The sequence below is a fragment of the Neophocaena asiaeorientalis genome, unplaced genomic scaffold (genome assembly GCF_003031525.2).
Source record: "Neophocaena asiaeorientalis asiaeorientalis breed wild unplaced genomic scaffold, Neophocaena_asiaeorientalis_V1.1 scaffold629, whole genome shotgun sequence".
Lineage (NCBI taxonomy): Eukaryota > Metazoa > Chordata > Mammalia > Artiodactyla > Phocoenidae > Neophocaena > Neophocaena asiaeorientalis.
Window position 1 is genome coordinate 3,171,031 of NW_020175468.1, and position 12,059 is coordinate 3,183,089.

At 45.3% G+C, this 12,059-nt stretch overlaps 1 protein-coding gene across 1 annotated transcript; it reads left to right on the plus strand.

Moving 5' to 3' along the window:
- Positions 1 to 433: 433 nt before the first annotated feature.
- CABP5 (calcium binding protein 5) lies at positions 434 to 10,121 on the plus strand. Its single transcript, XM_024768688.1, has 6 exons — positions 434 to 496; positions 2,572 to 2,602; positions 3,100 to 3,243; positions 4,201 to 4,310; positions 7,214 to 7,361; positions 9,609 to 10,121. Exons 1-6 carry the CDS (start codon positions 434 to 436, stop codon positions 9,632 to 9,634), a joined length of 522 nt encoding a protein of 173 aa, XP_024624456.1. The 3' UTR covers positions 9,635 to 10,121.
- The last annotated feature ends 1,938 nt before the right edge of the window (positions 10,122 to 12,059 follow it).

Below are 12,059 nucleotides of genomic sequence, written 5' to 3' on the forward strand. Positions count from 1 at the left end.
GAGGCCAGATGTCCTCTCCATCTTCACACACACAAAGGCCAGCAGAGGCCAGGCTTAGACTGATCACTCAACGTGCGTGTTGAAACATTGTGTGAATCGATGCCCTCTGCTCTAATCCTCATTTTCAAAACTATCCTTCCAGTTCTATTCTGGGGATAAAAGGTCAGAGCCTGACACTGGCTCCGCCTCCATTCTCAAGCCAGATGGGGAGGCAGGAACAACTGGGATCCCTCCCCAACCCGAGTAGAGATTTCTGACCCAGCTGTCACACAGCTCTAAGGGAGCCAGGGTGACCGAGGGAGAGGCCAAGAGAGGCAGGAAGAGTTGGCAAAGGAGTGGTAGAGAAGGAAAGGAGGCTGAGCCGCCACGGGGGACAGGAAGTGGGGGAGCTGTCTTGAGATTGGCGCCTGGTGAGCTCTGCCCTGCCCCCTCCATGCAGTTTCCCACGGGCCCCGCCTGCATCTTCTTAAGAAAAGGCATCGCTGAGAAACAGCGGGTGAGTCTGGGGACAATGAGGGAGGATGGTGGGCAGGGCAAAGGGAGCTGGGATGTGGGGAAGAGAAGGGACAATAGGGGAGCAGGTGGGGAGAGCATGAACTGAGAAGGTAGAAGAATTCCAGGGAGCATCATGGGGACACGTGGGTCAGTAAGATGGGTGAGTGTGAAATCAGAAGTCAGGACCAAAAGGTGGAAGATGAAGCAGAAGAAAAAGAAAAAGGAAAGGGGAACTAGGATGATGTCACTGTTGATGATCACTATCATTCTTTTCTTTGACACCCATAGTGATGAAGGTGGTGATGGTGCTGGAGGTGCTGATAACAATAGATGCCACTCTTTTTTTTTTTTTTTTAAAGAAGATGTTGGGGGTAGGAGTTTTAATTAATTAATTTATTTTTGGCTGTGTTGGGTCTTCGTTTCTGTGTGAGGGCTTTCTCTACTTGTGGCAAGCGGGGGCCACTCTTCATCGCGGTGCGCGGGCCTCTCACTATGGCGGCCTCTCTTGTTGCGGAGCACAGGCTCCAGACGCGCAGGCTCAGTAGTTGTGGCTCACGGAGCTAGTTGCTCCGCGGCATGTGGGATCCTCCCAGACCAGGGCTCGAACCCGTGTCCCCTGCATTGGCAGGCAGATTCTCAACCACTGCGACACCAGGGAAACCCAGATGCCACTTATTAAGTCATCGCTGTGAGCTCAGACTTGTGCAAAGGGCTTTGCATTCCTGATGTCACTTAATCCTCAGAATGACTCATGAGGTTCATAATACTTTCATCCCTATTTTACAGACTGGATACTAAAGCTCTGAGTCATGAAGTCCCTTGCTTTAAGCTTATACAATTAGTAAGTGGCAGAGTCATGTCTGTTGGATTCCAACGGGCATGATTTTTTTTTTTTTTTTTGTGGTACGCGGGGCTCTCACTGTTGTGGCCTCTCCCGTTGCGGAGCACAGGCTCTGGACGCGCAGGCTCAGCGGCCATGGCTCACGGGCCCAGCCGCTCCGCGGCATGTGGGATCTTCCCCGACCGGGGCACGAAGCCGTGTCCCCTGCATCGGCAGGCGGAGTCTCAACCACTGCGCCACCAGGGAAGCCCCAACGGGCATGATTTTAATTGTTAGTTTTTAAGATCATGAGAGAGAGAGAAAGATTAAGAGAGATTTGGGGAGAAGGGAATAGTAAGAAAGAGAAGCTGGGGGGAAATCTCCAAGGATAAAGGGAGAAAAGGGGGTGACAGAGGCCAGGGGTTGATGGAATTTTCCAGGTGATGTGCCATGTACCCAAGCCTGACCCTTCAGTTATGTCCAGGAGTGCGTGGTGGCAACATGAAAGGTTTTAGGAATTGGTCATGCTGGCAGTGATCATCCTGTCTGCGTGCCACTGAACACAGCTCCCACAGCCAAGGGATTCTAACCATGGAGGCAGGTGGAAAAACAGCCAGTGGGGTATAGTAGAAAGAATTCTGACCTGGCAGCCAGTAGACCTGCATTCAAATCCCAGCTCCCAACACACCTGAATTTCTGCATGACCTCAAAGGAATGATTTAACGTCTCCCCGCTTTCGGAGGGGATCTGCCACTTATGAGCTGTGTGACCTCAGGCAGGTTCCTTAACCTCTCTGTCCCTCGACTCCCTCTTAAATAAGTTGGGAATGATATTTGGCTCTACCTCAAAGAAGTTTAAATGAAATGATTGTGGAAGCCTGGCACAGTCAGCAAACTAAATATGTGAGCTGTGATTCTAAGTCTGGCTTTCTTCATCTGGAGAAGAAGGGGATTGGATTCCATGGCCTCCAGGACCCATTTCAGCACAGCAGGATGGATGTCTATTTGGGAAAGGCAGGAGGAGAGAGACCAAGATTCAAGGATGGGAGAGAGGAAATGAGAAGGGGTGAGGAAAAACAGGAGGAAAACATAGCCATGGAATGGGAGTCAGGAGCTGGGAGAAAGAAGGTGAGAGGGGTAGACGGGAGCAAGAAGGGAAGAGAAACAGGAAAGGATGAGGATGAGATGTGTTTCAAGAAGTGAATGTGGATCCCTGATCCTCTCTCCAAATCCCCTGCCCCCTGCATTCCTTTCTAGGAAAGACCACTGGGACCAGATGAGATTGAAGGTAAAGCTCTCTCCCCTAAATGCCCCCACTTTGCCATCCACCCACTTACCTGCTCTCTGTTCCTTTGTGCATTTCAGTATAAACCCCTTGACATGAAAATTTTACATCACACTCTCTTCCCACTCAACTGTGATTTTGTGGCAGTTTAAGTACTTCCCCAAGTGTTTAGAAACCATCCCCATGCCCAAGTGTCTCAGAGATCCACAAATGATGCCTGAGTTTTAGGATGAGTCCAAACTTGTTTTTTTCTCTTGGTAGTTTCAAAGTTTCCCATAACTTCACCCAAAAATGTGAAGGACTTCAGTGCTGTTGTTTAGTGGTCTCAGGAACTATTCTTTTTGCTAACACATTTCACACATCACTCCTTTTAAAAAATTTTATAATGTATTCTTTTTTGAGGAGTCTTTAGTCAGTGCCTCACTGGTAGTTTCAAGCGATGCTACTCTTCCCCAGTGACTGTTTCAACTTCCCCAAAGTTCTTCTCTCTTAACTTTCAGAGCTCCGGGAAGCATTTCTTGAGTTTGACAAGGACCGAGATGGGTTCATCTCTTGTAAGGATTTGGGGAATCTCATGAGGACAATGGGTTACATGCCCACGGAGATGGAACTGATTGAACTGGGCCAGCAAATCCGCATGAACTGTGAGGCCAGGTGGTGGGAGGAATGACTGGGCTTAGGGGAGGGCTAAGGGTGGAATTGGGAAGGATATATGGAGGTTGAGAGTAGAGTTGGAGATAGGGAGGAGGGAAGAGGGGCTAGAAGTCTGGAAGGAAACAGTTCAGACTCTACTTAGGGAGGCAACATTTGAAGTGGTTAAAAGCGTGACTTTTAGGGATAGATTTGAGTTCAAGTCCCAGTTCTGTTATTTACTAATTGTAGTCATATAAGAAGTGGAGTTAGCCCCCACTCTTGAGTCTCAGTTTCCCCATCCACTCAGTGAAGATGATATCACTCCTTACCTTGTGGGATTGTAGAAAGGAAGGGATAAAGATGTTAACACAGGTAAAGGCTTAGCTTCTAGTAAATGCTTATTAAATGTAAGTTATTACTATCATCACTAAGATTCGTCAGTGGAGGGCAACGTTGGAGCTGTAGTTGATGCTGGAAACAAACTTGGAGTTGGAGCCTAATGTTGGTGAATAATGTTACAAAAAAGATGGGTTTTTAGATGGAGACAAGCTGGTTTTGTCACCGAAGCTGGGATAAAATTGCTACGGGGTTTGCTTCTGGGCATGTTACTGAGTAAACAATGCTAGATTCAAGGAGGTGATAGTATTCATATCGGGAAGGGATTTAGTGCTCATTTAATTCATACTCTCCCTTCTCCAGATCTGCAGAGGAGGGAACCTAGATCTGAACCAGTTAAGAGATTTTCTCAAGGTCGCACCAACAGTTAGTTACTTCCACCATACGGCACCCCATCCACTCCTGTTTAGATGAGAGGGACAGGAGGGCATGAGTTGGCTAAGAAAGGAAGCTCTTAGAAGGCAGAGAGATTGGAGCAGATCTATTTCTTGAACAGAGTTGAAGGGCAAAGTGAGGTAATGGAGGGTTGGGGGCATATGGAATCTCACTAGACCTGCCTCTTCTGTCCTCAGTGGGTGGCCGTGTAGATTTTGACGATTTTGTGGAGCTGATGGCCCCCAAATTGCTTGCAGAAACAGCTGGGATGATTGGTGTCCAGGAGATGCGAGATGCTTTCAAGGAAGTAAGTTTCATAATGTTGGAGGTGGTTGAGGGAGACCCAAGAGGTCTATGATTAGCCATTAACCATGGACAGAACCCACCAAAACCAGTTATTTTTTCTAACTATGGTGGGATTTATAGGGAAGGAAAATAACATATTTCAAGCACCTGCAATGGACAAGGTCCTCTACCTATTTCATCTAATTTTGTCCTCACAAGTAACACTAGGAGTAAGTAGTCATGTATCCCAATACTACATATGAGGAAACTGAGGCTCGTGGAAATTGCGTACCTTATCCAAGATCCTGCAATCTACGAAACACATGCTAGAACCTCTAATCCTCATGCCTGTGATAGGAAGAGGGAATCCAAGAATTTGAGATCCCAGAAAGAAGCTGCAAGACATCGTCTGGTTGAAAGTACTTGTTGTAGGGATGCTTTAAAAAGATGAGATCCAGGGAGGGTAAGGGGCTTGCTGAAATTCACTTAGATTCCTTGATAAAATGCCCTTCTCTCTCAGAGAGCTTTCAACTATGTGAGGCAAAAATAAAGAAGAGTATAGTGTTGGGAAGGGGACACCCTGGAGTCAGGCAAACATGGGTCCAAATCCCAGGAGGATCTCTGCCTACTAGCTGTGTGGTTTTCTGTCTCAGCTTCATGTAAAGATCTAGAGCTGCATCGTCCAATAGAACTTCCTGTGATCATGAAAATGCTCTGTCCACAGTGGTAGCCGCTGGCCTGAAATGTGGCTTGTGTGACTGAATTTTTAATTGTACTTAATTTTTAAAAATTTTATTGAAGTATAGTTGATTTACAATGTTGTGTTAATTTCTGCTGTACAGCACAATGATTCAGTTATACACATATATAGACATTCCTTTTCCTATTCTTTTGCATTATGGTTTATCACAGAATGTTGAATATTGTTCCCCGTGCTATACAGGAGGACCATGTTTATCCATCCTTTATATAACAGTTTGCACCTGCTAATCCCAAACTCCCAATCCTTCCCTCCCCCACCCCCTCCCCCTTGGCAACCACAAGTCTGTTCTCTGTGTCTTCGAGTCTGTTTTTGTTTCATAGATATGTTCATTTGTGTCGTATTTTAGATTCCACATATAAGTGATATCATATGATATTTGTCTTTCTCTTTCTGACTTACTTCACTTAGTATGATAATCTCTAGATCCATCCATGTTGCTGCAAATGGCATTATTTCATTCGTTTTTATGGCTGAGTAATATTCCATTGTATACACGTAATTGTATTTAATTTTGATTCATTTCAATTAAATTAATTTCCATTTGTATTCAATTGAGTATAATTTCAATCCATTTGAATCTAAAAATGAATACTCAATGCAATTATCGGAAAACTTTCATTTGGAACAACTTGGGTATGCAGATCTACCTTTTCAGCTATATACTTCATGAAACCTACATGCAGATCAAGTATTTCTGATAACATTTAGTGTCTGAATTGAGACGTGCTGTGAGTATAAAATACACGCTGGATTAAGATTTAGTAGCTTAGTTTAAGTATCTTTGGAGGGTAGGTGTGTTAACTAACCATGCTAAGGACATACTAAGTAAGTCCTTAGCATGGTATTAAACTAAGTTATGAAATCCAGTATGCATAAAAGGAATATAACAGCTTTTCAGTGACTGTGAAGCTGGAGAGATCCCGGCCAGAAGAAGGACGTTGGGTAAATAAAATGGTTTGATCCCAGAAAAAAAAAGAGAATGTAACATAGTTCATTAATAATTTTTAAATTGACTATATTTAAAATTTTTTAAATGATATATTAGCTAGATTAAGTAAAATCAATTATAAAAAATTAATTTCACTTGTTCCCTTAAAATTTGTGTATGTGGCGGTAGGAGGCTGTTAGAAAAATTTAAATTACCCATGAGGTTCACATTGTATTTCCTTTGGGCAGTGCACTGCTCTAGGCGAAATCACACCCCAGGATTAGAAAGCAGCAGGTACAAACACTGAAAGGCAGGAAGGCATGTCTGAGGAAGAGCAAGAAGCCTGGAGTACTTGGAGAGGCATGAGCCAGAGAGAGCAGCATGAAATAAACAAGAGTTGCTAAAGGCAGGACCCCCATCCCATAGGAGTTTGCGTGTCACGGAGCGGTGTCAGGATTTTCTTCTGAGTGGGATAGGAAGCCACCAGAGGACTTTAAGCCAGGGAGGGACAAGATCTGATTGGTGTTTTAAATGAACACGAACGCCAAGTCCCAACGTGTGGAGGACAGATTATGTAGGACCACAGTGGGAGCTGGAAGACTAAGTAGGAGGCTGTCGCCATAATCAGGCACAAGGTGATCGTGGTTTGAACCAGGTTAGTTAGCATCGATGTAGCTGGAGAAGGGCAGTTGGCTCCCAGATACGTTTGGACATAGAACTTATGTTCTAAGACTTTCTAGTGGATTAGTTAAAGGTATGCAGCATAGAGAGGGCTAAGCATGGAGCAAGGAACGAGACTCCTTGAACCTGCCTTCAAGGAGCTTGTGCAAAAGCTCTCAGCTGAGTTTTGTTTGTTTGTTTTGGCCACACCAGGTGGCTTGTGGGATTGTAGTTCCCCTACCGGGATTGGACCCAGGGCCACAGCCGTGAAATTTACAATGATTTACAATGTCGTGTTAGTTTCAGGTATTCAGTAAAGTGATTCAGTTATATATAAATATAAAGGTATATATTCTTGTTTTAATATATAAATGTATATATTCTTTTTTTTTTCATTCCCTTCCATTATAGGTCATTACAACATACTGAGTATAGTTCCCTGTGCTATACAGTAGGTCCTTGTTGGTTGTCTTTAGCTGAGTTCTTGACTCACAGAAAGTGATTAATAAACAGTGCTATTATTATTATTACTGTGGTCATTGTTGCTAATATTATCCCCTGTGCTCCAATTCAGTTTGATGCCAATGGAGACGGGGAGATCACCCTGGGGGAGCTGCAGCAGGCCATGCAGAGGCTCCTGGGAGACAAGCTCACTCCCCAGGAGATCTCCGAGGTTGTCCAGGAAGCCGACATTAACGGAGATGGCACCGTCGACTTTGAAGGTGATGTTGTGTAGGGGCAGCCACCTCCATCTCCCCAGTGTGACTCTTTTGCAAGTCAGCCATTCCTTCTCACTCTTCCCCCAGTTTGAGGTTGGAGGAGGGGGGTTAGATTTTGGAGGTGTTTGTTTCATCCCTTTCTGCCCATGTCATTTCCAAGAGCTCAGTGCCTCTCACCTCTCCTTGTTTCTGTCTTGGCCACTCCTTGGAACACCCTGTCCAGAAGCCCATTCCTACTCCACCTCTCCCATCCCTTCTTTGTTCCCTGGATGCCTTTATCATAGGAAAATAATGTCCCATCAGAGGGAGAGTGGATTAGTTAGCCGCTGGGATGCTGGGGTCAGATTCATGGGTTTCAAATTCAGGATCACCTCTTACTAACTAGGTGGCCTTATCCTAGTCACTTCCTCTCTTGTAGTGTCAGTTTTCACATCTGCAAAACAGGAGTAAAGATGATACCTTTCTTCCCAATTTTAGAGAAAAACTAAAAGAAATCATGCACTAAGGACCCCTTGCTGTCATTTCTCATGTCCTGTCTGTAAAACCCTTTCCTCTTTCCTCTGGCTAAGTCTTAGTTATGCCCCTGGTTGGGGCCCCATCTTTCTTTCCAGGCTCGGGATCCCTCGGTGCCCCCGTAACACCCACACTTGCCTCTGCAGTGATACTGGCACATGACATCACAATAGCTTCCAATCGTTGATTGCCTGTTTCCTTCTGAGGCCACAGACTAAATCTTTCATCATTATACCCCAATTCCCAGCAGAGAGCTCAGCACATGTGTTTTGAGTGATTGGATAAATGAGAAATATTGGAGTCTTGAGCGGATGGGAGGGGGAGATCATTTTTGTGGGAGACATCAATAGGGCACGTCAAGTTCTCATCGTGACATTCTCTGGTTCAAATTCTTAGTCTGATATTCAAGTGCATCCATGATGCTGCCCCAGTTACCCACCCACCCAGCCTCTATCTTCTACAACCACTCTCTGAATTTTTATGCTCTGGTGTACACTTGGTACTGCTCTGTGTTCTCCAACTTCTGTTCCTTTCTCCCTGATGTTCCTTCCACTTACCACACTTTTCCCGTGTTATCAATGCATTTTCAAATCCTATCCATCTCTCAGGAGTTTGTGCCAGTGCAACCTCTGCTAAGATGCTTCCCTTCATCCTTATGTGGTGTAGTAGTCCCAGCTGTGAAGACTTACAGGGATTTTTCTCTTCTTCTCCAAAGGAAGTTATGACTGCAGACCTTGAGTTACATTTGCCTCCTGGGTTGTGAATTTCTGTGGGGCAGAGGGAGCTTCTCTAACCCATCTCTGCTGTGAAATTCCCAGCACAGAAACTTAGTAGACGTTTGTTGCATGGCTGCGACATAGCAAATGTTTGCTGGATGCCTGCTGGATCTAGCCAGGCTCAGGTGCAGAGTAGGAATCAATGAAAATCTGGGAGAGGTACAATGGTTTGAGGCAATAGTTCCTCAGGCCAATCACAGGCAAGGGAAGGACAGAGGGGTCTCGAGACCTGGGTGGGACCAATAAGTCCACCTGACATTGAGTCCTAGCAAAGTCATGGGTTCATTCCAGGGTTCTCCATTCACCATCCACGTGATCTCAGCCATGTTGGTTAACCTCACCAGCCTCAGTTTGCTTACCTGTGAAATGGTACTTACCCCTCCAAGATCGGTTGAAAAGTTGAAATCAGAGACTCATAATGGCTATTTATTGAACACTGACTGTGTCTTCTAAGCATTCTATTGTTTAACCATCTTAAAAATCATAGAAGGTAAATAGCAAGCCTATGATTCCCATTTTGTAGATGAAGAAATCAAGGCATAGAGGGGTCAAGTTATTAATTTCCCAAAGATCACCAGTGCTTCCTGACACATAGTAAAGGCTGGAAAAAATAATGGCAGATACTCTTACAAATAGGTACCTCACTGAGGGGGGAGGGATAAATTAGGAGCTTGGGATTAACATACACACACACTACTATATATAAAAGACATAAACAACAAGGACCTACTGCAGTAGCACAGGGAACTCTACTCAATGTTCTGTAGTAATCTAAAGGGAAAACAATCTGAAAAAGGAAGAATATATCTATATGTATAACTGAATCACTTTGCTGTACACCTGAAACTAACACAACACTGTAAATCAACTATACTCCAATAAAAAAATTATTTTAAAAAGCAAATGAAGAAAAAAAAAAAACCAACAAAGAGGTGCCTCACCAGAAATTTTGGTTTTGCAGAGTTTGTGAAGATGTTGTCTCGTTGAGGAGGTTCTGGAATCCCACGTCACTCTCCACCTGGTCAACGCGGATCAAGCCCTAGTGGAGGACCACATCCCCATGGGCCCTCAAAGGAGAGAGGGTGGGAGACTGGCATTGCAGCGCTATGGATTGAGGTTAGACTAGAAACGAAAGCTTTGGCTATCGTAGGGGTTAGGTGGGGTTAGGTGGGGTAGGAGTTACATCTCTGGAACTGGTTTAAGAAGGAAGAGTCTGCGTGTGGAAATGTGAACGGAACAGTCTAGTTGCCGCTCCCCAGATTCCAAAGACTAATGACATCTTTGGACTTCACGTCATCCTAAATCCCTATAACCTGCCAGAGCCTCTTCCCGCAGTTCCTCTGGGTTAACGTCGTCTTTTCCCGTTAGACTCAAAGAGTTCAGCACAGAGTCTACCATTCCCCCTTCTTGCTTCACCTGCTTCAAATCTCCTCAGTTTCTTTCTCTCAGTGGAAGGAGGCATGTCAGTCATGAGGCTAGAAACAGTGTTCTTGATAAGACTGGGCATGGGACTGGTTAATTAAAGAGGCATCCAAGTGAGGTTACCGCCCCCCCCCCACCTCTCCTTGATTTCTTGGAAGCACAGTCTGTTTTTATCTCTCTAGCCTCCTACTTCCTTCTCCTTGTGTCAGATACTCAGGCCACTGAATTAAATCACAGATCTGGATTATCAAGGTTTAGAGCAAGCTGATCCCCCGGGGAATTAATCCCCCTGGAAATGACATCATGCAGAGAGAGAGGATGGGTTCTTCCAAATCCTCGGCTCAGCCGGTCCTGCAAAGCCATTCCTGGATGCCCCCTGCCTCTGTGTGGCTCTGCCCTGGGCCGCTCAGGGAGGTTCCCTCTGTTAGATTCCATCCCTCACCTCCTGACCCTGATCTGTGCTGGGAAACTGGAAAGATATATTCCTCCTTACCTCTGCCTGCTAGCAGGACACTTCAGTAACTCAAAGGTCCTCCAAATAAAGAGTTCATTTGACACCTTCCTCTGAGTTTTTCTCACTTTTGAAGTCCATTAAGTAGACGTAGAGAATGGGTCACCTGGTTTAATAGCCTCCTTTTCTAAAATTTTAATTTAAATTTAAACAAGTGGAACCAGGGCTTCCCCGGTGGCGCAGTGGTTAAGAATCCACCTGCCAACGCAGGGGACACTGGTTCGAGCCCTGGTCCGGGAAGATCCCACATGCTGCGCAGCAACTGAGCCCTTGCGCCACAACTACTGAACCTGTGCTCTAGATCCCGCGAGCCACAACTACCGAGCCCGTGTGCCACAACTACTGAAACCCGCACACCTAGAGCCCGTGCTCTGCAACAAGAGAAGCCACCGCAATGAGAAGCCCGCGCACTGCAACAAAAACCCAATGCAGCCAAAGATAAGTAAATAAATAAATTTATTTAAAAAAAAAAGCAGGGGTTGCATTCTTTACTTTGTTCAAAACAGTGATATGGAATTAACTATCTTTCGGCCCTGACTGTGTCCGTATATGTACTTTTGGCAGAACTTTGCCCCCATTTATATGTCTTAAGCATGTTTGGGGACTTTTTTTTTTAATTCTTTTTTTTATGGCCGCACCAGGCAGATTGTGGGATCTTACTTCCCCGACCAGGGATTGAACCCATGTCCCCTGCAGTGGAAACGCAGAGTCCTAACCACTGGACCGCCAAGGAATTCCCTGGGGACCTCTTTTCTAGCATTTAAAAAAAATGTCGGGGCTTCCCTGGTGGTGCAGTGTTTGAGAGTCCGCCTGCCGATGCAGGGGACACGGGTTCGTGCCCCGGTCCGGGAAGATCCCACATGCCGCGCAGCAACTAAGCCCTTGCACCACAACTACTGAACCTGCGCTCTAGAGCCTATGAGCCACAACTACTGAGTCCACGTGCCACAACTACCGAAGCCCATGCACCTAGAACCCCTGCTCCGCAATAAGAGAAGCCACGACAATGAGAAGCCCGCGCACCACGACTACAGAGTAGCCCCCGCTCACCACAACTAGAGAAAGCCCTCACACAGCAATGAAGACCCAACACAGCCAAAAATAAATAAATTGAAAAAATAAATGTATTGAAGTGAGCACATTCGAAGAAAAATGTTGAGTACAGAATATTTCTGGTGGCATGCCGATGTGGCAAGGACGGAGGGGGTGACACTTAGAAGTTTAGGAAACACAACTCTTGACCTTTCTATTCTTCTGTACGAGGACAGGGGCTTGATCTTTTACACCACGTATCCTCAGAACCTAGAATAGTGACTTACTCATAGCAGATGTTCAAGAAATAACTGACAGAATAAAATAAGTTTGGGAAACACCACGTGAAATAGAGTTAAACAAGTTTTTTTAATGAGGGATTCATCAGAAGGGTCCATATGCAGTTGAGGATTGTATTAACAGGAGTGGTATAGAGTATACTGAGAT